General features: G+C 42.4%; 1 protein-coding gene and 1 long non-coding RNA gene across 15 annotated transcripts in view; one reads left to right on the top strand and one right to left on the bottom strand.

Moving 5' to 3' along the window:
- The window catches only part of HNRNPM (heterogeneous nuclear ribonucleoprotein M), a 177614-nt gene that overhangs the window by 14131 nt on the left and 136770 nt on the right, over window positions 1–26713 (bottom strand). For 8 of the 14 annotated variants that reach the window (XM_082456793.1, XM_082456799.1, XM_082456800.1 and 5 more), the window contains exons 2-7: window positions 7431–7524; window positions 6128–6319; window positions 5322–5475; window positions 4405–4454; window positions 3466–3526; window positions 808–909 (exon numbers count right to left, since the gene is read on the bottom strand). In XM_082456793.1, the coding sequence (XP_082312919.1) occupies window positions 808–909; window positions 3466–3526; window positions 4405–4454; window positions 5322–5475; window positions 6128–6319; window positions 7431–7508 (637 nt within the window). In that variant the 5' untranslated portion in view covers window positions 7509–7524. Of the gene's footprint in view, window positions 1–807; window positions 910–3465; window positions 3527–4404; window positions 4455–5321; window positions 5476–6127; window positions 6320–7430; window positions 7525–7609; window positions 7618–8516; window positions 8570–15949; window positions 16120–24560; window positions 24720–26713 lie in introns of those variants that run through there. The other 6 variants (XM_082456802.1, XM_082456795.1, XM_082456796.1 and 3 more) reach the window with 3 other exon arrangements.
- On the top strand, window positions 16133–26701 carry LOC309658377. Its single transcript, XR_014262212.1, has 2 exons — window positions 16133–23886; window positions 26141–26701. It is a non-coding gene; the product is annotated as an uncharacterized lncRNA (long non-coding RNA).

Genomic DNA, 26713 nt, shown 5'->3' with positions numbered 1-26713 from the left:
TAGCCACCCAAGGTGATGGGCCAAGTCGTTTTGGTCAGCCTCAGCGTTTAATCTGGGAGGGAGTCAAAGGATATGAAGAACTGACAACAGTAAGGTAGAGGGCATCCATCTTGCAATTCAAAGAATTTCAAGAAAGACATAGGCCTGAGGTTATAAAAATGAAATATTTTAAAATGATATACGAATGCTTCATTGCACAAAAACGAAAATGCTAAAAAGTAAAGTTCAAAGTTTATTCTACACACCAAAGCTTTTATTCATTAGCTATTTCTTCTTAAACAAAGAGAACACTGTGCATCATTCGTCCTTGTGGCCTATGACAGGTATACTGTCATGCGATGAGGCCCTCCATACCTTTCTGCATCCACCAACGCCCCTACCTCTAGAAGCCATGTCAACACCAGGTGAGAACCCAAGGGCGTCTGGGTAATAGACTGTGGCAGTGCTGTGGTCCCAGGATCAGGAGACCTACAGTTTCTGTCACTAACTGATAGTGTGACCTTGAGCAAGACCAACTCTCTGGCTTGCCTCCTTTTACCAAAAGGCTTAACTGAGTACCTCAGCTCAGAAGGTCTCGTGAGGATAAAATGCAAAGCATAATAGCTTTAGAAAAGAACACTCAACTCGGTAAAAATACAAAATACTCTTTTTATCAAAATAAATCAGATAAATAAGGAAGGAATTAATTTTGTCCAAATTAAAGCCTCATTCCATTTGAACTACTCAATGTCCAATTATCCCAATAGTTAACTTTAATAACTTTAACTTCCCCGGAAATCCCCAGTCGAGGCACACCATATTCCTCACCTGCGGGTCCTATGTTGCCCATTCCAATGCCTTTATTCAAATGATTAGCGTCAATAGGCTGCCCTCCTGGTCCTAACCCCATGCCAATACCACCAAGTCCATCTGAAAGGAAAAGACAAAGTCAGAGTATTGATTCCACTTACTCAGGAAACCATGACTCTCAAAGGCAAAAAGAGCCTTTGTTTACTGTGTTGTAGCTGTCACGCTTATCCCACCGCCCACCTCCACCAGCAAATCCAGGGTCTAATCCATGCGTCAACAAGGGCGCATTTGGGAGCTCTCCCTTTTAAGGCATAAGCTCTTATACAACTTTACGGATTAGAGTGTGAGATACGTATAAAACAAGGGCACCACGTGCCACAACTACTGAAGCCCATGCGCCGAAAGCCTGTGCTCCGCAACAAGAGAAGCCACCGCATGAGAAACCCACTCGCCGCCACTAGAGAAAGCCCATGCACAGCAACAATGACCCAACGTAGCCAAAACTAAATGAAAAATAAATTTTAAAAAATTAAATTAAATTTAAAAAATAAAACAAGAGCAACTAAAAATCAGTTCACGTGGAAACTACAGAGAAGAACCATGAACAACCCACTCAACGAGAATTGTGAGCACCGATTTGTTTCCCTAAATCGTGAACTGAGAAATGTTTAATCAAAACAGGCAACTGGAGACATCAGGTGGCAAGCGGTACACATATGCCCAACCCACACCTATCAACCTGGAGACCCAAAGGACTTTTCTCACGAAAAACAATGTCATAAACCAGCCAATTAACACACTGGGCTTACACTATTCTCTGACTCCGCTGCAGGCGGTTTTAACAACAATGAAGCTAGTGTATTCAAAGAACATATCTTCTACCCAGAAAGCTTCCTAAGGCGTGCATCGTACCCAACCCACCTTAAACTCCCCGCTCCACAAACAGGGTGCAGCCAACAAGGCCTGACAGCATAAGACACTTACAATGCTCTGGGTCACCATGGGTCGGAGGCTTAAACCAAGACCAGGTGAGATTTTTGAAACGGGAACACAGTTCACTAAAAAAACCTGACACCAGTTCCCAAATATTTAATCTGATTAAAATCCTGTTCTTAAATTGCATAGAAACAGCAGCAGGAGTTCACCAAGGTTACTTAGTCCCCAAAGCACTGAAGACTCTGAAGTCAACCCTCTGAAATGTGCTGGGGAGACCAAAAGCCACAGATAATGGGCTCCCTGGAGCCCAGTGTGCCTGCCGAGGCTGCCAAGCAGCCCTCACCCGCCTCCTCCAGGCCCAAAGTCAACAAGAGCCATCGTCCTGTTCCTGGGTAATTACTGCACGTGATCACACTGATTATGACAAGGAAATGGCGTCCTTAACTTTCAACAGATAAGCCATCTCCTATTCTTGAAACCACAGACCTCCGCTCAAAATCTGCCTCTATGATGCTTCTACAATCCTAAACTGCGAAGAAGAGTTAGTGTTCTAGTCTAGGCTCCCGTTCAGTTCAATCTCCCACGGCTGAGCCACTGCTCCAGACAGGAGGGACTGGCCGGCCCTCCAAACAGCTCCACCCCAGCAGCCTCAGCGGGGGAAGTCCTCCCTAGCACAGCACAAGCAGATCTTGCCCTCACCCACCACCCAGTCTTCCTTCTACAGATTAGCCCTGCCCGCACCGCAGATTCCCCAACCCTCATGCTACAGCAGGCCCTCACTCCCACTCCCTGGGCTGCCTGTGCTCAGGCTCTGCTCCTCTCTGTGGGCCTGCCAGAGGGATTGTCTAGGACTTAACTACTGTGCGCTGTTTCCACCCACGCAGTGACCAACCAACCAACAAGCCTTCCCTGTCCCAAGATAGATTTTCACCTGCATGTTGTGAATAACACTATATAAAACTTCTGATTGCTGTACTTCACACCGATTTAAAGTGTGCAGTTAGTGATTTTTAGTATGTTCAGAGTTACACAACCATTACCACTATCCAATTCCAGAACATTTTCATCACCCCCAAAAGAAATCCCATCCCCATAAGCAGTCACTCTCCACTCACCCCTTTCCCCAGCCCCTGGCAACCAAAATCCACCTGTTGTGGACTCGCCTATTCTAGACATTTCTCAGAGATGGAATCAAGGTTCATCCATGCTGTAGCATGTATCAGTACTTCACTCCTTTTTACGGCTGAGTACTATTCCACTGTGTGGATTTATCACATTTTATTTACCCATTCATCAGCTAGACTCATGCTACCATGAACATCTGTGTACAAATGTCTGTGTGGATGTTAAGTTTTTAGCTCTCTTGTAGTATACCTAGGAGTGGAATTGCTAGGCCACATGGTAATAACCAATCTCTTTTGAACCCAAGTGCAACCTGGCTTTAATTCCCTTTGCAGTTTGTTTCTTCCCAACTACAGCCTCTACATCCTGAGTAGCCTGCCTCACACCACAGTGTAATCCTAACAATCCTTCCTAAGTTGTGAATTTCTCTACTCATTTTTTCACCCAGAAAAATCTATAGGGCAAACAAACACAACCTTTTTGAATGTTTTACTCAAGAATGGTCAAGATAACTGACATGGCACAAGAATGACATGGCACAAGTTCAAAGGTAATTGCAGTTTTCTGGTTAGAATAAATCAAATTCAAAATTTTAGCCATAATAATTGAGACACTTACGGGGAAGTTGTTGTGGACGCTCAGGAGGGAAAAAATCTCCCTTTGGTAAGGCCCTCTCATCCTGAAAGAGAAAGTGAATAAATCTCACTATTCCCTGCAGTACTGTTAGCAACAGCAAAAGATGGAAACCATTCCTATCAACAGAGGATGGGTTAGATACATTATGATACACCCATGCCATAGAATAACATGCAAGTATAAAAAGAATATGTGAGAGTTGCTACCTTTTGTGTAAAGGGGGAAAGATTAAAAGAATATACATTCATATCACTGTGGGGGATGGATGGAACCTGGGCACAAAGTAAGAGCAAGACTCCCACACTGAATTTTTCATGCTTTTTGACTTTTGAATCATGTGAAGCAATTATCTATTCAAAACACTAAACTGAATGTTTAAAAGAAACGAAAAAATTCCTTTAGAGCTCCTTTTATGTCCTTCCTGATTTGGAACCCTGACTAGATTGCCCTCAGCACGTTCCGGTCATGCTTGTATTAATACTATTATCTTTGGCATCTTGGGCACAGCCATAGTTGGGCTAATGTTTATACTGAAACGCTTCAATAGAACTTTAAAGGCTTTCTGAATCAGACTTAATTATGTTCACAATAGATATGATGCTAATTAAACGTACTGCAATACTCTGAAAACTGGCAACCTATATATATATAAAACCACTCTCTGAAACTGATCACTTGCTCAAGCAGGATACGCAAGTGACCTCCTGACCATGCCAGTAACTGTGCAAAGGAAAAAATATCCGAAGAGGTGCATGAGCAAAAAGTTATTTCTGTCATAAATTTGCTCAATGTGCTGTACCCTTTAACTTGGACTGATCCATAAATAAAAGTACAGTGGCTATGTGTATGTATACTCTTAATAAACCCGTGTTTTTGCTAAACTTATCTGAGTATATTAAAGGAAAGATCCTATTAACTTACCATTTTCACGTGCATTGGTCTGTCAAATAGCAGTTGGCCATTAAACATAGCTGATATTACAATTAAGGCTATTTCTTGCAATTCTAGAAACACGCACAGCAGAACAGAAATACCTAAAAGAAAAATACCCCAACTGCTGCCACCAGTCCCTCTAAGTGGTGAATTTATGAGCAATTTTGATTCCTGTTTATACTTTCAAGTATTTATCCCTACAGTAAACATTAAAGGGACAATAACTAACACTCAAGGGGAAAAAAGGAAACCTCCACTTACTCCTTAGGTGTGGCGCGCCATTCATAAAACCTTACACTTCTCACCAAACCATCCTCCTCTTCAATTAAGCACTGAGATCAGTTTTCTGTATGTGTCCAATAAGTCAGGTGTCCTACCATTTTTTGGAGTACCATGTTTTCTGGGTAATATACTCAGTGACAATCTTGCCTGAGTTTAGTGACAGTGTTCATGTGTGGTATTCTCCCCGTGACTACAAAGATGTAACTCTGGGGTGAGTAGGGTGAGCAGCCTAGGGTCAGAGAGAAGTGCTTCTTCCAGAATGTCAATCCACTGAAGAGATAGGGCCCTATAAGGACTTACATATGAAATAACACTGAATTTCTCTCCAGTGGCACATTCTTTGGACTCCTCCCTTCAAACCAGTCTCCTCTAAAAAGAAGACAATGGAAAAGACCACTCATGGACATGTGCCTGTTTTCTAACCATCTCTTCTATCTACATAAGTACAATACTATGTAGATACTTTGTACTCCCTTAGTAATATCCATAGTAATGTATTCTCTCTAGTCACATAAGAAATATTAATACACAAAATTACCACTTCCCCACACAAACCTGTCTTACTAATACAACATTTAGGCTAAACTAAATTCACCAGGAGTTGAATTCCGATAAAAGGATACATATAGCTTGCACAGCTTCAATGGACTGTTCAAAAGTAACAGTGCCTATTCCACGACTTTTTCCATCTTTATCCTCAAGAATGTCTGCTCGGACCACCACACCAGCCATACTAAAAACTTCCTTCAGTTTCTTCCAGCCAACTTTATAATCCAGCTAATCAAGGGAAAGGGGAGGAAAATCTCATTGTAAACATTTTTACTACATGAATGTGACATGCTCTGGTTGGAAAACAAGCATTAGAAAATGTCACAAAAATATGTCAGTATAATTTTTCAAATAGGATTACGAAGGTTTGCCTTCTACTATTTACTGTCTCTTTTCTCTGAAATAACAATTTAAGTCACCTCATACCTTTCAAGTTAATGCTTATTTTGTGAATACTAAAAAATGCTGTTCCCCAGATAAGGTTTACCATCATCCTCCCCAATCCACTTTCTTTTAAAAATACTTCCCTCTGCAAATGGCAAAGTATTACCATTCACCCAGACATTAACAGGAAGAGGGAAATGTCAATACACAATCTCTGCTCATACACTTTACTCTGCACCTACTTTTATACACACCAGCAAAACTCCATAAACATGGCCGCAACAGGACCATGGTCAAGCCTGTGTGACTTATGACTGCAGTGGTCATTAGGGGACAAAGCCCAGCCCAAGGATGATTTTTTAAATAAATCAAAAAGATAACATAACCCTCTTCTAAGTTGTTCTTCTCAAATGTCAGAACTACTTTTATAACACATTGACAAGACTGTCTAAAGCAGAAAATCAAACTTTATGAAACAATGTTTCCATTTACTTACATTTGCTACAAATACTGTGCTTCCAAGTCTTCCAGCCTGTAATGCATGGATAATCTCATTTGGGATGTTAGGATTATTTAGGATACTGGGTGGGATATTAATCATTCCTGGGCCACCTGGTCCCATACCCATCCCACCAGTCGTAGCCATCACCTTTTGCATTGCTCTCCTGGCATGTTCACCATCAGGATCCTAAAACAAGCACAAAAGGGTTACATTTAACTGACCCAGTGACAATTAAAACCATGCTCCCACAGTAAGTGATACCCCCAAAACTTCAGAGATTGAGAGGTTGTTTGGAAACCATTTCTCAAAATCTGTAACAAAAAATTCAAATGAAGTAAAACTAAACCACCAGGCCAGGAACAATTCTAGCCAAAAGAATGAGGAAGAAAGGAAGGGTGTAAAATTTAGCTCTCAATTGAACTAAGTAAAAAAAGCAAAAAAAGGGAGGGGGGGTGGATGACATTAAAACTTCCAGGTTGAAATAAGATCTTCAAGGGCTTGGTACAGTTGAATCTCACTAACTCAATGGGGTTTTATAATTTCTGCAAACCCAACTGGTGATTTTCCCAAAAGTTTGAAAACACAACTCTAGACCACCAAGGTACTCCATCCTTCAAGTATTCAGGCATTTGACTCATGTGTAAAGTCTGGAAAGGTTTATGAATCTCTGGTGTTGACAATATTCTTGAACTCTTTGCCCTTCTGCGTGCTACCTTCACACAAGAGAACTTAAGCGCTACCATGCTTTCCTCTCTGAGCTCGCATATACTGACCTTCCTCCAAGAATAAGAGGTAAAAATAAGTCAAGGAAGGATTGAATTAACAAAAAGCCTCCCACTTCCCTCCAGGGAGAGAAGATACCTGATTTGGATTAGCTATGAAAAAGGATTTAAACTCATTTTAAAAAAGAAAAAAGATGGGCCAAGAACAGGGTTCAGACTGAGTAAAACTGTAGATGTAGAATACCTTAAAACAAACAAACAAAAAAACAAACACACACACAGTAAAAAAAAACCATGGACTCAGTTTGACTGCCCCTGAGAAAACCAAGGCAGGCTGGCCTAATACAAATCAGAGATGTTAGGAAGGCAGTCACCAGTGGCTCAAGATGTGCTCAGCCACTATCCCAAAGTTCTTACAGGAATGACTGCTGAAGCCTGTGACTGACCCTCCTCATTAACAACAACAGGTTGTTCTGCTCCGTAAAATGTCATCAAGGACTATTCTGTCTTTTCCTAACTCCAAACAGGGAAACTCGACAACTACAAATGGTATCCACAGTGTTTCATGAGCTTACTTCTTTGACTTTCAGTGGTCTTCCACTCAGACTATGCTTGTTTAGAACTTCAGCAGCTTTTTTCATGCTCTCTTCCATCTTGAATTCAACAACGCTATGAAGAGTCAAAAGGAAATGAGTGAAACCAGTCCTACAACTTAGAAGGCTCAAATGCCAATAAGTAACTAGACAATACTTACGCACATCCCTTTGGAAGAAGCCACAGACAGTCAGAAGAGCAAGGGGAAAAAAAGAAAAGAAAAAAATAGTAAATTTCAAAGACAGTTATAAATTAAAAATATGATTTATGTAACAGTTTTTAAATTAACCCTTCTAAGGGGAAGCTGACAGAAGTGTCTTGCCTAGCCTTCCTTATTAAGAGCTCAGCTCCTTAGTATCTCCTCTTCCTTCACATTACCAGCCTTGCACTATAGCTGCTGAAGTTATAATGAGCAGACCTAAATTCAGGTTCTCCAAGAAATCACACAAACTTTAGATCTGCTTCTCTCTGTACTCAATCAATTCCTTATCATACTCCTCCTAAATCCATCCCTTCCATAAATTAAGCTCATCCTTTTGATTATTCTAAGCCATTCTATTGCACGACAGAAAATAGTTAATTTTCTCTTTAAACTAGGCCAATTTTAAACGTTCAAGTTTTAGTATTAGTTTTACAATTTACTGGCACAAAGGCAACTTTTCAGAATCTTTGGTTCACGCAACTTTCAAATACAGCAAACAACCAAAAGTAACATTTTCTAGACAAGAACACACGTTTTACATTAATATACCACCGCTAAAATTCCATGCATAATTCACACACAGCCAATTCCTCTGTTAACAAAGAGACAATGCTGCTATTGGTCCCCAGTTATCCAAATTGGGCATCCAAACAGAATACCAAAAAGCTCTTTGCCCAGCCATTTGGAAAAGCGGGACTCCCGTTTGCAAATCCCCTCCCACCCCACTCGAATGTTTGGCAAAATCAAACATAGCTACTATAACATGAGCACTCACTGCCTTCCTGATTTCATTCGATTCCACGCCACCATACAGTTACATTTTTCATGTAGTAAATCCACAGAAGAAATTCTCTCAGACACTTACCCTTGACTTTCCTTCAGCGTCCATTAAGAGCTCCACGTATGTTACCTCACCAACTACAAATCAGTTTCCAGACGACACATAAACCAAGGGAGAAAAGCCAAGAAAACAATGGGAATTTAGAACAATCATCAGCAACCTTGTATGGAGCCTCTGCCTTATAAGAAAGCCCAGAAACACTCCATATTCTCTAAACCACCACACTAGGCATTACAGGTGTGCAGTAAAAGTAGGTGAAACTTGTTAACAATGTCCTTGATTTTCCTCCCACCTCAAACAAGCTATTTCCACAGATTTCCATATCAATTTCCCTGTCTGAAATACTCATTCATGACTAGAGGCAATCCAAATCTACAGGAAAGAAGTCTGCATGATTCACTTTTTTGGAGAAAGGAAGAAAGCAGTTTTACAAATACACTCTTAATATTGAAAGAAGGTGAACAGCACACAAATTGCAATGCCACTGAACTGAGCTCAAATGCTAACTACGAAGATGTGTATATGTATAATATATATCCTCAAAGGCGCACACACGGCATGGCCGGCTACGTGGGTGTGCAACCTGTCCAATCGCCTGGGGCTCTGCACTGAGGGCCATGCACTTGGTTTAATGTTCTGTTGCTGTCTTGAAATTCTCAGTAATTTTTAAATAAGGGGCCCTGTGTTTTCATTTTGCACTGGGCCCCACAGAGTCTGTGGCTGGTCCTGCACACAGCACTAGGCTCCACAGCCGTCACAAGTAGGATGTGTAAATATTCTATCACAAAACCAGAGCAGCATCTGGATTCCCTTCAGTGAATTAAAATTAAGCCAGGTTGTATTCTTGCTGCTCTCTCAACCTTCTCATTAAAGGACACAGATAAATGCAAACTTAGAGCTCAGTCTGCATCTAAACAGCTACACAGACTCACTTAGGATGCTAATCTATACAAAGGGGAAAAAACAAAGCATTTCAAAAGATTCCGCAGATTTTCCTCAAGGTTTGGATTGCCAATTCATGACCACCACAACCAGATGTTAGAACCCACCTAGACAACCACCAAAATGGCTGCTGAACTTGAAGATGGCACACAGACACCAAAAAACCCCCAGAAATTTAAGTGTTAACTTTGTGGAAACAATATCTAAGCAGGCTCTCCAAAGTCAAGAAAGGGCTTTTGTTCTAAGAAATACTTTTTCTTTTTTAACGATTATTTTTATGATGGTAAAGCCTTCTCTCATTCAGCTTTCAATTTGGTTTAGCAGCCACGGGTAAAAATAACCCTCTTAATGGGCCCAAGTCCTTCCTAGTCTAATTCCTTTGTTCAAAGGATATTAAAATTATTATGAAGATTTTAAAATTAATATACCAAGGAAAGACTGAAATGTAAAATAAAAGTATTTTTAAAAATTTGAAGGACATATTTATTAGTAGTATATTTGCATGGCAGTTGACAGCAAGAAGGCCAAGTGTTCAAAGTTTAACTGTATAGCCTCACCTCCCTTGTCCTTTCCTGAAACATTACAAACCAAACCAGCACTTTGCACAAAACAGGAAGGAGAATCAGTGCAAAGAAATGAAGAAACAAATTAGGAGGGACTGGTATAGTTTAACTTTTGGACTACATACAACTGAAAAATGATCACAGCCAAGGGACAGTCATACAAATTGGCTTTCTGTTATCCTTACAAAAATAAAGCAATTCCCAAAATGTTGTGGTCATTCCTGAGGCCATGTTAAAAGCCATTTGTTTCAACAGCAGCAGCCATTTGAGGACCAACAGCCCCTGTCTCCACGTTGATGAAAATGCCAAGTAGTGTCAAGACAGTAAAGAGACCCAACCCCAAGTTTACTTCCTAGAGCTGTGACTACCACCTAATAACCTTAAAAATAACTAAAACAATCACAGTATCTAACTCTGACAGCTGTAACTACATTGTCAGAATTCAAATATTGTTGCATTTTCAAAGTTTCTAGTTTGTGCCCGTAAAGACACTGATTTATATCAAAAAGCTGTCATTGCAACCCAGAAACCAAGCAAGTCCAAACCAAACTTTTTTCCATGGTCATAACCATTTTTACAAAAAGCCAGGTTTAGAAATTAGGACTTTTTCTACTTAACATTCTAGAGACAGCACAAATCCAACTTCAATCCTCTGCACCAATACTCTGCTTAAAATGTTCCCTCTTTTTCCCCAAATGGTATAGTTGTTTATTAAAAACAAAAAATTATATTTAAAAAAGCCTCCATCCTATCAGTTTAGCCATAGGTTAGGCGAGCCTTGCGGCTCTACCATGAGTAGTGTTGTTCCCGAGTATCAACAATAATGACCATGCTCCTCATGAATTCATAATATTCTGATCTCTACCCTGAGAGACCACATCAATTCAGAGATGTAAGCAAATCACTGTTACAGGATCTGCAACAGTTGCCAGTTCATACTTCCCTACATGAAGAGAATAATAAAACCTTTAAAAGACCACCTCTCTTTTAGTTCTACATTATTAAAGCAAAGACCTGTTTAGTATAGTCAGTACAACTATCAACAAAACTTTGAAGGCAAAATTTACCAACTATTCATAGTCTGGTCACATTCAATGAAATGAAGTTTAAAAGAGCAAATCAACCAGAGCAGATCAGTTAGGACTGAGGCAGAGTTAACAAACTGGCAGTAGCAAGTCTCACAGACATGGAATTCACAGGTATTAATGAAAAATACTGCTGCTCCTCTCATTCCTGAACATAGATGGAATCCATGGAATCCCAAGGGCAGGCTAGTAAGACAAATTCTACTGCAGCTTTAAACATCAAAATATCTAAATGAAAAAACTAAGACTTTGAAAAATCTAATGCCAAATGTCATCACCTACCTTTTATTTTTTTTAAAGGTAAGATATTTTAATATTTATTTATTTATTTGACTGCTCCGGGTCTTAGCTGCGGCATGTGGGATCTAGTTCCCTGACCAGGGATCGAACCTGGGCCCCCTGAATTGGGAGCACAGAGTCTTAACCACTGGACCACCAAGGAAGTCCCTACCTTTACTTTAAAATGCTCAAAGAACTCATTATTAACCAACATTTAGGTGGATTATTAAAAATATTACCCCAAGAATAAAGCATATCATGAGGGTAAGATAATGAGCAACACTAAAAGAATTCACATAGTCCCTTGGAGCTACTTTAACACTCCTGCACATACTTATATCACAAAGAGTATTTGTTTCTGTATTCTCATTTCATTTACTGCTCAAGGCTGAAACAAACACGCACGCGCACACACACACAAAGTACAGGGGCTAAAGCTTCACTGAAAAGAATTCAAACGGGGGTGGGGGAGGAGCTCCAAAGCAGGGCATGCTCTAATGGAGGGGTGCATGGAATAAATGCATATTTTAACTTGGAAAGCCTGTTTCTTTAATATACAGTCAACTTGAAACACGGCAAAATAATTATTCTATACAATGATTACTCAATTTATGGAAAAATTAGAAAATGATTAAGCACCTTCTTGCTCCTAATTCCATGGACGAGACAGAATACTGCCTCTCTAACTCGACCAAAAACCAACAAATAAGCCAGGCAGGCTGCACTATTAAGGTTCAACCCAAGTACCCACAGATATGAATGCTTTAGCTTCAACAGGCCTTTCCAAAACGCAGGCTGAATTTCCAACAAAGGAAAATATGAAGGAGCCACACAGACTGGGTAGGGATCTTTACTTAAATTGAAAATAAAGTTCTGCTCCACAGACCCACAATGTAGATTATCTTCAAGAGCCAACAGAGACTTACTATTGGACTATACTTGCCCTCTGGGCCTCAGTTTTCTGTCAGCTGGAATTTGAAACTGACTTAAAGTGATGTGTTCAATAAAAACAGAAGGATTAAGTTCTTAAGAAATCTTTGCTTACACAAGTTAAACTGACTGCTGCTAAACTTGAGACTGATTGAGAGTAAGCTGTATCACTGACCTTCCTTTCTTTCCTCCTCAAACTGTCCTCCATGTTTACTCACTGCTTGTGCAGCTCAGTCCTGCCTCGGTTGCAGCTGCCCCACCTCGATGCTGCTGGCTCCCTGGTTAGGCCAGGAGAACAACAGCACAACGACGAGCTTTCTTCATCCACACAGGACTACTCGGTAATGTAGCACAACACTATTTAAGTTTAGAATTCCCAAGATCAATCACCTTTTGTTCACGGAAGTCTTAATTTTTCGCCCAGACCTTATGGTCAAACACTTTTGAGATGTGTATCCCAATATCGATCCAGTGATGAAAATGAGGTAGCTGTTGAGACTGTTAAGTCACTTTCAAACCTGGTTTGGCAATCTCCAATTCAAATTTCCTATTACACTGGCTCTCAATTTTTGTTTCAATCCACTCTTCAGTGTTCACAGCAGTCATTCATTCCAAGTAGTATCTCCGTTAAAAATAAGCGTGATCAAAAGGACGGACAATAGAAACCTTCCCTTTGCTCAATCAGACACTTAGAGCAGGAAGGGGAAAGCTCAGGGAAAGCTCAAGTTCAATTCTGCAGGCTGTTTAATCCATGTCCCCGAATGATATGATGGGGGAGGGGGCGGAGGAAGCACCCTGGCACAGAACAAAACAAAGCTCTCAGTACCTTTTCTCTTTAAAGTCAGCAATGCTGATTTCATGATAGTGCCACCAAACAAGCTTTGTGATCCCATCCAGGGGAAAAGGCATAAGTGGCATGTTCACATAATACATGCGTTATTAATAGGATCTCCTAGAAGGCTGTTAAATGCTAACAAACATGGAGAATATACACTTGGTGTCCAAGGAGGGAGAAAAGATCGGGAACTAGGGAGGGGTACGTGAAGCACTCTCAGGCATGATTATCCTTAGAAAAAAAACTCCTGTCTTGCCATCTCAAAGCTACTACTTGAGTTCTGACAGGCAGCAATTATAGGCAGTGCTGCAATGACAGAGCATTTTTCAGATCTTTAAGCCGAGGACAACTAATTCTAGCTATTCCACTAGTTTCCTGAAACAACAGCACTGCGATTTCATCAGGAATAGACTCTTAAAATGCAGACTGATAAAGAGTGGTTGGATTATAACAGCCCAAATCTCTGTGGTTTGCCCACTTCAGAGACTATTTTGAGACTAATACTTTTAGATTGTAAGTGCCTCTATCCGCAACTTTTTTTTCCTATGCAACAAGAGTCTTCAAAAACCTTAAAACATGTGCAACACATTTCAAGTAAATATTTCAGATTTCAAATAATCATTGAAACATATTTTTGGTATACCAAGACATGAATTAAAATATTTTTTAAAACCACATAATGAAAATAAGGACATTTTTAAGAAATTGTACGTATGTAAACAGTAAATTTCTTTAGACTTCACATACTGAATATAAGATTTACCATAAAACGATTACCTTTCTCTTATGAATCCCTTTATCCACAATCCAATACTTCTACTAATTTAATTAAACAGAAAAGTAATTAATTTAACCTGTACAGGGGAGCTCTAAACAAGAACATTTTAAGGTTTGTTAAGAATAACTGATTTACTGCACACCTGTAATTCTAAATTACACCACCAAAAATACACTGAAAGGGCTGAGCCAGGGCATTCATAGCAGTATGCCGAGGGAATATGAGAACCAGTTTGGAAGTATCCGAATAAACCACCAGGCTGGCTCCACACTTAATACAGTGCAAAATAGGAAATTGAGGTGAACTGCTTCTACATCCAGAAACGTCATGGCTGCTGCTGCTACCAGCTTTAAGGCTTCCAAAACTGAATTACTGAATGGTAAAGCAGTAAAAATGTCACCTACTTTATCCATCATGTCCCAAAACTGGTTCACACACTCCTAAAAATGGAAAAATAATTTGGCCTGCAATCTCTTACAAAATTCTAACAATTGCATTTTCAAAGCCACATTCCTGGTTCTTGGAACTACTATACCTTATTATCAATGGAAGTATCAATTCAGCGTTTCAACCAAATCACGAGAACACAAATTTGGGGGTTATTCCAAAAACTAATTCGAATGAGACCCAACTGTACTGTACAGAAATTCTAAGCTTTATTGAAGCAGCAGTCCCAAAAACCAAGAACACTGCATCTGGGATGCCACATGACACGCCCTTCAGACAAAAAGAAGAAACTTCACTCTTGCCCTAGGAGCATTGGCAGGAATGATTTGGCTGATCAAGGCAGGAAAACAAATCTCACACCAAAACGTTTTTCTATCCATGTTACCTGGAGAAATACTACGTGGGAGCAGCCTACATGACTGTACAGAGAGGTTCATGGTGCCTAGTGCTTCTGGCATGTCATGGTTGAATTAAGTGATGGGACAATGATGGCAGTGGGCCATTCATAATTTCAAAACCCAATGCTGGGAGCACCAGTACACATACCAAAATGGCCTATCCAAGTGGCATCTGTCACTGAAATGTTAATCATTTGACAAATCAAGCTCAAATCTCTTTTCATTATGAATGCTCCAGAAAAACCAGTACCTTTCAGTCCTTCAAAAAGACTCCATTTAAGAATAATTTGATTCTAGGTTTCCCTTGGGGTAGGGGTGAGGGGAGACCTCAAGGCATTAGACAAATGGCTCTCTATGAATAATTTTGTTTAAACCTGGGCTGAGCAATCTCTTTAGCCCTGTGTGCCACCAGCAGGGCCCAGAATCAGGAAAAGACGACAAAAGAAGCAGAACAAGAGTGTGAAAAGAAGGAGGACACACGTGGTGTGCACGGGGGTGGTGGTGGTGGGTAAAGCAGAGGACCATGGGGGCAACCAACCCCCTAGGACCTCCTGGTGGCAGCGGAGCTTCATTCAGTTGCTTCCTCTGCCCTAGGCCAGACTTTAACACCAGGGCTGTGACCAATGTGTGCCTAAAGGCACCAACCTACAAAGCAGATGCTTTATTTTGAGCTATCCAATTGCCAATCTATTCTGTGTTTTCCTCCCCAGGGTGGGGAAGCCTAACAGTTTAAATACAAGCTACGGTTTTATAATTTAGGATCCGAGCAGCACAAGTTCCAGCTACCAAATTTTGATCCCAAGAAGACAGCCACAAAATTTAAACAAACTACCTTCCCTCCAGAATTTTAAAACAAAAAGGAACAAGAAAAAATTTCTCCCACCTCATATGAAGAATTCAAAAAATTTCCTTAACACAAAGAGGCTCCCCTCAAGCTTAATCAAAGCCCTATTAACCATATTAAGCCAGTAAAATCATTCGTAGGCCAAGGGATCAAACAAACAACCTTTTTGACACACAGATGCATGACCACAAAAAGTAAAAATAAAAAAGTAGGATGGGGGCGCTTCACTCTCAAGCCTGGAGAGAACACATGCTCTACCCAGAACAGCTTCACTGACAAAAAAATAACCAAGGAATTATCCACAGAGAAGATGACACACCAACCTTCTGACCCTACTCAACCACCAGTACCATTACCTTTTTCTTTAACCAGGTCTTTAAGTGACTGCCATTTCACATCAAAAGGTATGTTTGTAATGAAGGCTCTGTATCTTTTAGTTGGATTGGCATATGGCTCAAAGCGATTGCCTCCTCTTTTTATGTTTTTCTCCTTCCTCTTCTCATTCTGAGCTGGTCGTTCTCCTTCACTGAATTCAAAAGAGAGGGAGAAAAAAAGTCCATATGTTAGCACAATACTAAAGACAATATTTGATTTTCCAGGTTTACAATCCCACACAAAGTTACATGTAACACAAGACTAATATTGATCCTGATTTGAGACAAACTAAAGTGGTCCATAGAGCAGAAAACTGCAGTAGTACACTCCTTAAAACCCACCTATCAAAAAAATCATTCCCAAGACAAGTGTGCTTTCCTAGGCCTTCACACAACCCTGTGGGGCTCTAACAGAGGTGGGGGAGACAGGCCAACTCCCTGCCCAAGGTGCTTTAATTCCAAGACAGAAACAGGAAAAGAGAAGGAAGATTTATAAGATTTCATGGAACAGAAATGAGGTGGTACACATAGGCCCAACCAATTTTAGCTTTACAAATAAAAGTGTCTTTCATTGTGGGCAGAAAAAAATTGGACTCAGGTACTTGTACACCATTAGCAGCATTATTCACAATAGCAAAAGGTGAAAACAACCCAAGTGTCCACCAACAGATGAATGAAGTAAACTAAATGTGGTAGATCCATACAATGGAGTATTACTTATTCAGCCATAAAAAAAGGAATGAAGTGCTGATACATGCTTCAACACAGATGAACTTTGAAAACATTATGCTAAGTGAAATAAGCCAGACATAGAGAAAAAAGGAATAGAGGTTACCAAGGACTGGGGAGAGGTGGGAATGGGGAGTTACTGTTTAATGGCTACAGAGTTTCTGTTTGGGATGATAAAAGAAAAAAGTTCTGGAAATGGCGAGTGGCTACTGGCATAGTGTACAACACTGTACCTAATGCCACTAAACTGTACACGTAATCATTTTAGGATGGCAAAATTTACATATATTTTACTACAATTTTTAAAAACAAAATTTTTAAGGGAAAGAAACCATTCTCTACTCAACCCTATTACTTTGAGGCTAGGGAAACTAAAGTCTGAGCAACGCCGGTAGGTTAAAGACAGCACGCAAACAATTCCACCTTTGGCAAAGAAGGGTGGATTTGTTTTTCTGACATGGCCTTTCCTGTAATAACTCTTTACCTTTGTGTGTTAGGTGCTTCCCTGAAGTAACATTTCTAAGCTCTACAGGTACGAATCTGGCTTAAGAGTGGGCAGGAGAAGTTTCACAAGAAATGCAGGCTCCCAAAGCACAGAACCAGACAGGCTGGAAGCCCAGTCCAGAGCCCAGGAACCAGACAGGGTGGCCCTGCGCTGGCTGCGTGTGGCTGTTCCGAGCCCCCTTTGACCACAGGCAGACACCTGTGAGAGCTGACCAGGAACAACTGGGGAGGCAGCAGCCAAAGAAGTCCTCTCAGGGCACTAAGTCCAGCACTTTCTGCTTCCCAAGCCCTATGCTTTCCACCAGTGAGAATCAAGGGACTCCCAAACTACAGATTCTAGCAGAGACTTTGTGATCCAGGACAAAAATGGAAAGAAAACAAAAAGTCAAGATTACAGCACTGATGATTTATAAGACCACCTTCTTTAACGTAAAGGGTTGATCTTTATTCTAGGATATGTCCTCCCTGTGTGGGGGAGGGGTAGTGTGTGGGGGAGGGGTAGTGTTCAAACATCAATGGTAGCTGGAGGACTTTCTTTCAGTGTACTTGGAAAAATTGAAGTTAGCAACTTTTTGTAGTCCCCAAAGTACTTTTTTCTACTGGTCCCTCATATCCACACACAGGCGTGCCAAGTGGTAACCCAGTGAAGTTATCACCCTAGGCAAAACTAAGGAAAGCAACTTCCTCCATGATCTTAACTATACCAACATGCAATAAATAGACCTCCTTCACATGGGCTGGCAGATGGGGGAGGGGGAGTAGGGCCACACCAATCCCCAGATTCCTAGAATTCTTCACTCTGTCTACCCAGGCTCACAACAGACCCTCCTCAGGCTGACTGCACACCTGCAAGCACAGTCCACCCATCCACTCCATATGAAAGCCCTGCACCCGTCTGCCAGACAGAGCATGCATTTTACCCTCCGTACATAAGGAGGAAGTGTGTTACAACAATTCATAAAATGTAGATCAATCTACATTTCATGGGCCTACAGAGAGTCTGTGGGTAGGAATATATTTTAGAACTGGTTTCTTTTGAAACCCAAATACTCTACAATCTACATTAAAAAACATTACTCTGACACAGGATGCATGACACAGTAATGCTTCCAGCCTGTGTTTTCAAAGACTGCCCAGCTCACCTTATTAGTTACAAAATGTATAAATAACTAATTACAAGACAAAGTAGGTAACAAAGTGTCTAGGCCATATTCTGCCATGCATCATTACTGCTAAGAATAAACTACCCAATCTAACCCCAGAAGCTGGGGATTTGGTTTGGGGTTAATCCACATCACATGGCTCATCCTCAAGAAAGCAGCTCAAATGGGTTATGGCCAAGGTGTGAGCAAAGCACTACTGTACCCAAGTCCTTCTCTGGCTAATCATTTCCTCGCTCCGAGAAGTTTCCTCCTATCTCATCACTTCCAGTTCCTTAAAAAATTGACCTTTTTGTAACTCTAATGATCACCATCAACTCTATTCTTGACAGAATTGTAGAAAACCCCCCTCAAAGAAACCTCACGTGACACACGTTCAAGTATAGATGATGTGACAGTTTAAGAAAAGCCCAGTTTTTTAATGTTTAATTCAATTTTCTCACTTACCTTCGGGATAAAATTAGGGGAATATGCTTCTAGCCCTAAAATACATATAACACTTAACTGTGAAAACCTTTTAGAAGCACATTTTTATAGGTAGATTATAATTTAGCTACACTGATGAAATAACCTGCTTTATCCTAAATACCCCAAATTTAGAATATTATAGAATTTTAAATGTTAAAACACACCTACCATACATTATCCACAACTAGATACTTACCCAGAAGAAAATAAATATATCCATACAAAAATTTAGACCTGAATGTTCATAGCAACATTATTTGTAATATCCCAAAACTGGAAATCTAAATGTCTACTAACAGGTAAATGAATAAACAAACTAGAGTATATCCATACACTGAAATACTACTCAGCAAAAAGTAATGAACTACACACAACACGGATGAATCTCAAAATACTTATACTCAAAGAAATCAGACAAAGAAGGAGTACATATGGTAAGATTTCATCATATACAACTATATTTGAGAAAATCTAATCTGGCAAACTAATCTACAGCGGGTTTTCTCAACCTCAACACTACTGATATTTGCGGGCCAGATCATCCTTTTGTTGTGGGAGGCTGCCCTGTGCACTGCAGGATGTTCAGCAGCATCCCTGACCTCTACCCAAGAGAGGCCAGTAGCAGCCCCATTCCTCAGACCTGAAAATGAAGATCAAAAATATCTCCAAGACTCTTCCAAATGTCCCCTGAAGGGAAAGAAGAAATCACCCCATTGAGAACCACTGATGCATACTATGGCCTGGGGGTGGGGAAAAAAAGGACTCAGAGGATTACAAAGGGGCAGCAAAGGGGGTTATGGTTGTATTTATTATCTTGATTCAGTGAGGGTATCAAATCGTACACTTCCAACTTATGCAGTTTATTGTGCCAATTATACATTTTTTAAGTTTCCACTAGTTTCTTAAATTTCAAACCTAACCCCAATATAACTTGACTTGTAACTCTTATATAAAGTAACAAATCTGTCATCTTTCAAAGAAACTGAAGCTACACTACCTAAGCAAGCTAAATGCCTTACCAATATTCTCCTCGCTAAGTGGCTCCCAATTCCCAATGAACACCCCATCTGATTCTGGCACCCAATCATCTACCTGAAGTTCTAAATAGACCCAGTATGTTAAAAAACTTTTTCTGACATTCTATCAACCTAATTCACGATACATCAATAAAGATAAGCCCAAATTATCTTTAAGAACCTCCCAAGTCATTAAAATAAGATTAATTATGTTTAATATGGCTTTGGAATTGTTTCACTGACTGCATTCTTTGAAAATTGATAATTTAACATGTCACTGCTCCACCATACTAGAATTATACTGTACATAAAGATCACAAATAAAAAGATAGGGTGCCTGCCTATTTCACCAAGGGCTGTCACATTCAACATGTAAAACAGTGAATCCCTATCCTCCCTTACGCCTCCATGGCATTCCCTCTCACGTATAATACTCTCATTATTCTCAGTTTTTCAATCAAGAGTGTAGTTTGAAATGGCAACCCCGACACGTTGAAATCCTGACCACATCTCCTGAGGGAAAAGACTCCCCCACCCCCATATTCCCTTGAGAACCATCCCTTATGTAAAATGACTCTTCACAGAAATCCTTTCAATCCTGAGTTTCCCCTAATGCATTTAAGATGCAGAGAGCACTATTCACAGCACTATTCTAGCTCCAGGTCCACCTCCTAACTACCCACGTGACTTAAGCGCTTTCCCTCTCTAGTTCTTTACCAGCAAAACCAGCATAACCTGTATCCATGTAGCTCACAGGGATGTCGTGAGAATCAACAATCAGCCTAACAAAAAGCAGGTTGGTAAATGTTAAGCGCAATACCTAAGGGAGCAGTACTACAGATGACTAAGAGGTAGGGTTATCTAGGTCTGAACCCCAATGTCACCAACTCTTTGTCAGGCCTCAGTTCCTTCATCTGTGAAAGGAGGTTACTTATCCACACTGACAAGTTTAAAGGACAGACTTGGCACACTAACTGTGGCAATGATATATTTTTGTACCAAAAATTTTCTGGAGAATGATTCACTCCTTGCCTTCTACCATTGCACATACTGATTAGGTTTTAAAATAAGCCCATGGGGCCGTGGCTGAGGAAATCTAGGCACTGTACTCATTACAGACTACCAAAGGAGCAATTCAGCTTTCACCTCTATGACTGCAAAACATGGTAATGGGAGAGACCATCTGCCAACTCCTAAATGAAACAAGCAACCTAATCTTTGCAGACTAGTATCTCCCTGCCTAGCCATGAATAAAATCAAAGAGCAAAGTGAAAGCAAAGAGCTGGCAGCATGCATTCAAACAACCTACAGCCCCTATTCTAATCTTGAGCTCACAATCAAATGTGCCTCAAAATTATTATCAAGTACACAATCACTTTTTAAAGTACAGCAAACACTCAAATCATTGCAAAGCACAGAGAATCTGGTTTAAACAAAACAAAAAAAACAACAAACCACTTCAAATAACTGTGTTCAGTGAGAGGTTACCAGGGTGGTGTGTGGAAGCAGCAAAGGACCTGGAGTCAAGATGGCCTCCCCCAGATTCTTTGGGTCAATTTCCTTAACCTGAGTCTTCTCAATTGTTAAAAAAAAAAAAAAAAAAAATTTTTCTTGACTGTAAAACAGTGTCAACACTAACATTACATCCCCAGGAATTTATACTAAATACATTTTTAAAATTTAAATATTTTTAAAATAGCCTATCTCTCAGTTTTCTGATTCAGCCACAGGTTACTCTGAAAGTGGAGTAGGTTAAGTCACTGATTTTAAATGGACGGTGCAACCTTTATTTTTAAAAAATAAAATTAAAAAAAAAAAAAAAAAAAATCAAACCTAAGCCTACATACTCCTTTAAAATGAACGCTTTTACCTCCTGACTAATATACTCTAACTCTGAGTCTTGACTATTTTTTTTTAACTTCAGAATTTATTTTTTTAATTTATTTATTTTTATTCATTTATTTTTGGCTGCATTGGGTCTTGCTGCTGCATGCAGGCTTTTCTAGTTGTGGTGAGCGGGCTTCTCACTGAGGAGGCTTCTCTTGTTGCAGAGCTCGGGTTCTAGGCACGCGGGCTTCAGTAGTAGTGGCGGCCTGCAGGCTCTAGAGCGCAGGCTCAGTAGTTGTGGCGCACGGGCTTAGTTGCTCCGCGGCATGCGGGATCTTCCCAGACCAGGGATCGAACCCATGTTCTCAGCACTGGCAGGCGGCTTCTTAACCACTGCACCACCAGGGAAGTCCCTTGACTGTCTTTAGATGCAACAGATTTCTCATCAAAATAAAACAAACCCTCCTCTTATACCCAGAAGAAAAGGAACTGCAAAACAATCTGTCCTATCTGGGGTCCTCATCAAGCTTGCTATCTCACTGCCTTTTTGGTTTACAGCACACTCCACTCCTGGCGGAGACAAAGGTAAGAAGAATCCAGTCTCACTCATTTCCCTTCCCTCAAAGGCTTTCAAGATAAAAATCTAAATTCCTTAGTCTGGAATTCATTGCCCACCAGCTGGCCCCCAGTGCTCCAGCAGTTTGGGTTCTTTATAAATACGTATCAAATATATAAATATAAAAATTCCTAGTCTTTGGACGCTCTCCTCTCTTGCCTCTCTCCATTGTCTTTCATCCTCCTCCCCCTAGAGGAACACCTCTTAACTGCCCCCAGCAGCTTAGGCTGGGGGGAGGGGAGCCCCTCCAAGCTCCCTACCTAGTTAACTCCTTTTACTAATACCACAGCACAATTACTTTACTACAAAAATATTCGTTGGCCTTCCCTGTGAGCGGGGGGGCTTTGTTTTCTAAAGAACTCTGCTTTAAAAGCTTCGTGATGCAAAAAAAACACCACGCACACAAACTTTTCCAATGGCACTCCGAAACAGATCTAAGTGTTCCTAACTTCCTAAAATAGTCTCTACTAAGCAGTCCTAGACTTTGAGGTTCTTTCCAACAAGGGCTCTTTTAGCTCTAAAACCTTCAGGTTCTTTCTAATAGCCCATGTGTTAACGTGCGTCACAAAATGACTATTTGGAATCAGTCACAAAATGACTATTTGGAAATGGACAGTGGAAAATGGGAAATTTGAAAAATGTACCCCAGATGCTATAATCTATAACTAATAACGTCTCACCTAGCACGATTCTAGCAGCACTCCATCCTGTGATAAAGAAATAAAGGAAATAGGTAATGAAAAAAGTTTAAATGAACACATCCCTTTCCAGAATTTTCAATAATAAAGGGTTGGGAATACTTCTAAGATGCCTTTCTCTTGCTTTCCAAGGACCAGTAACCACGGTATTTTGTTCCTCCCCACCTAAGGAGAGAAAGTTTAACAACATAGCTAGTATTTAGTGAGTGTTCATTAACAAAGCGCTTTAACTACATTCACTTTTAATCCCCACGAACTCCAATTATGCACATTAAAAATTTGTGGGAAGGCAAATTCATAGGAGATAGAATGTATGACACAGGTAACCAGGAGAGGGGGAGAAGAGGAAGTTATTGTTTAACAGCTAGTTTCTGTTTGGGATGATGAAAAAGTTCTGGACGCGGATACTGGTGATGGCTGCACAACACCGCAAATGCAGTTGATGCCACTGAATCGTACACTTAAAAATGGCTAAAACTGTAAATTTCACCTTACGTATGTTACCACAATTTTTAAAAAACGTATGTGGTAAATCAAATGTGTGCCCAGCCTTCCCCTGTCCTCCCCCCACAGCTGCCGGGAGGAGGCAAAACGCCTCTCCATCTTTCAGGCGGCTGTAATCAGAATGAGCGGGGGTCAAGGGGACATAAGGGAATGCTTTAAAGCTTTATGGAAACTTTAAAAACCGAGGACCCGAGACAGACCTCTAAACAGGACTGAAAGGGTGACGGGAGTTTGGAAATGGGTGAACCCGCCTGATAATGGAAAAATCTTCCCCTAGAACACGAAAGAGAATGTTTCCCTTTTTTTTTTTTCCCCCCCTACAGTTTGCTTCTACGGCTGAACATTGAGCAGCAGGTCCGATCTCTCCACAAATACCTACTGCGCACCTGGGGAGAAGGTGAGGGACTTGAGCCGAGGCCAGAGCTTGGAGCGAGGGGCGGTTCTGACCGAGGCACTTATCGCGGGGCCCGGGGAGGGGGGGGCTGGAGAGGAGGGGAACGGCGCGCGCCGGGGAGCGGGAGGGGGGAGGAGGCTCCCGGAGCCGGCCTCGCGGTCCTTCCCGATACCCACCCGCCTCTGCTACCGTCTACCCGGACCGACAACGGGCGAGATCCTGCGTGCGCAATCCCTCCCCTCCCCCCACTTTACCGATCGGGAAACTGAGGCCCCGGGCCATTGCGGAGAGACGTGAAACCACGCGCCCAACCAAGGTCACCCGACAGGCGAGCGGGTCGCGGACTCCGGGGCTCGTCGGCTCCAGGGCCCGCGCGCCATTATCCCCGCGCGCAGAGGCCCGGCCTGAGGCCTTTGCGTCAGGATCGGTGTCGGACCCGGCCTGGAGGGACCGGGGGAGTTGAGGCCCGAGGCCTGGGAAGAAGGAGCTGTCCTAGAGGCGCTCCCGGGGCCGCCCGGCTTCACCCCTCACGGCCTGGGCGGCCCCCACCCTCGGCAGACCCTGAGGGGAAAGCCCGGCCGAGGCCGCGCCGGTGGGAAGCCGCCAAGACCTAACGGAGCCGCCGCCGGCCGCCGCAAAAGTGCCCGGCCTGGGACAAGGAGCTGTGGAATACTCACCCTTTCGGGCCCGGAGCTCCGTTGCCACTCGGCACGCCGGGCGCGCCGCTCTCCTCCTCCATTTTGGGCTCCGTCGCCGCCACCTCGGCTGCTGCTTCGACCCCTGCCGCCATTTTCTCCGCGTCTGGGCTTTGTGTGAGCGAGCGGGATGCGCGGCGCTGCGCCTGCGTGCTCACGTGATCCTGCGCGACCAGTAACGTCTGCTCGCGCCGCGGCGGCCTCCCGCCTCCTTCCCTCCAGCACCGGGCCACGCCCCTGTTCCGGGCCACGCCCCCGCCGCGCGCAGGCGCGCACCGTCAGCTGTTACTAATTCATTCTCGCAACTAACTTGCGTTTGGCGCCTACTGGATACTCCATCCGCTCTCCAGGTCTGGTAGAGGCGCCATCTCTCCACCCCCCACACGTGGACCTCGTCACTCCCAGCTTTCTGTAATCAGAGCTAGGGCAGAAGGGCAGCGAAGTTCTGTTTACTAGGCTAGAAAGGAGTTAGGCAGGCAAGGGTAGGACACTGAAGGGCCAGGCCGTAGGACAAATGTGTAAAATGCTCTCTCTCTAAGCAAGTATCATCCTGCACCAAGAATATCTGGGCTCTATCCGACCTGTCTCCCCACCACGCTGAGAAGTCCTGGGTGCAGAGCCCATGGCCTAAGTCTCTCTCACTAACAGCCGTCAGCAACCAGACGCCTAGGTGGAGACTTCGAATGTGCTGATGAATGGTTCTTGAGTGAATGAACAAGCAAGAAGCCAAACATGGTGATAGAAATCACATGATGGGGCTCCTTCCTGCCGTGGGTCCCTCTGCCCTGAGAGCTTGGCCCTTTCCCCGAATGGGTTTTCAGGGCTGTTACAGGACGATGTCCTGGGACAGCCACAGTGGCCTGGGAAGAGGCCAGAGCCCCCAGCATTCAGAGGCCTCAGGCTCCCTTACCCAGCAGCCACCCCTGGTCTCTGTTGTCTCTGGTACTTTGAAATAAATGCTTCAGTGGATCTTGAAGAAGTTCCCATCTAACCACCAAACTCTCTCTAAGCTCACAATGGGAAAAATGGGTTTTTTTCCCCCGTATCTCACAAAATAACTACATTTCATCAGGCTCTGAGGAGCTATCTCACCTGCCACACCTTCCTCCAAATTAAATACTTAATCCAGCCAGGTTAAGAACTCCAGGCCCGGAGAATAAATCCAATAGCCCAGGCTAAGGCAGAGGATAGGCCCCACCCTCTCTTCCCAGCTCCCATTCCCAAGAACTTCCCAGACTCACCTGTCTCAGAACTCCTTTCTCTTGCCCATCTGCAAGCCCCTCCTCTCATCTCCCCCCACCCACCCCGCCCCCTGCCCCCTGCCCCCGGAAATCTCTGATCTACTAAAATCCCCTGTGCACACCAACCCTCTTCACATGGTCCCACTAGAATCTATCTCAGTTTCCTTTCCTCCCCGTTAGACCTCTCTCTCTCTCTCTCTTTTTTTTTTTTGGCCTGGACAGCCAGGGAAGTTCCCCCCCTCCCCCTTAGACCTCTCTAGACCAGAGGGGCCCCTGGACCAGAAGAAGCCTCACGAATCTCTGAATTCCCTTGCCCAACAGGGCTCAGAAATGGCGGAAGAGGCCACAGCAGTCTGTCAGAATCATGGAGAGGAGGCCGAATACAAAGCAGCGGGGACAAGAAGCCACCTTTTCTCTGATCCCTTCTCCGGCAGTGGGTGTGACTGGAGATGAGCCACAAGCCAGGCCCAGGCTGAGGAGACAAACTTTCTACTAGGCTGTGCTCCTATAGGCTGGTTGATTTAATCCAACACTGCCCAGATTCCTGGGTTTAGCCATCACCTGCACTATTAATTCCTTCACTCTTTCCTGTAACTGACACTTTATTTTCTTTAAAAGAAGGATGTTTTGGGAATTCGCTGACGGTCTGGTGGTTAGGACTCTGCCCTCTCACTGCCAAGGCCTGGGTTCGATCCTTAGTTGGGGAACTAAGATCCTGCAAGCCTCCCAGCGTAGCCAAAGAAAAAAAGTATGTTAAAATGTTGCTTCACCTCACAGCACAGCCAAAGAAAGAAAGGATGTTAAAATGTTGCTTTACCTTAAATAGCTTATTGTAAAAAATAAATAAGAGAATGATGCTATTAAAGTGTAAATTCAGTCATACGCTCTGCCAAA

The sequence above is a fragment of the Balaenoptera physalus genome, assembly GCF_965194825.1.
Source record: "Balaenoptera physalus genome assembly, chromosome: 3".
In the NCBI taxonomy this organism is placed as follows: Eukaryota; Metazoa; Chordata; class Mammalia; order Artiodactyla; family Balaenopteridae; genus Balaenoptera; species Balaenoptera physalus.
The sequence above is the reverse complement of the archived record's forward strand: the minus strand, read 5'-3'. Positions and strand labels throughout refer to the sequence as shown.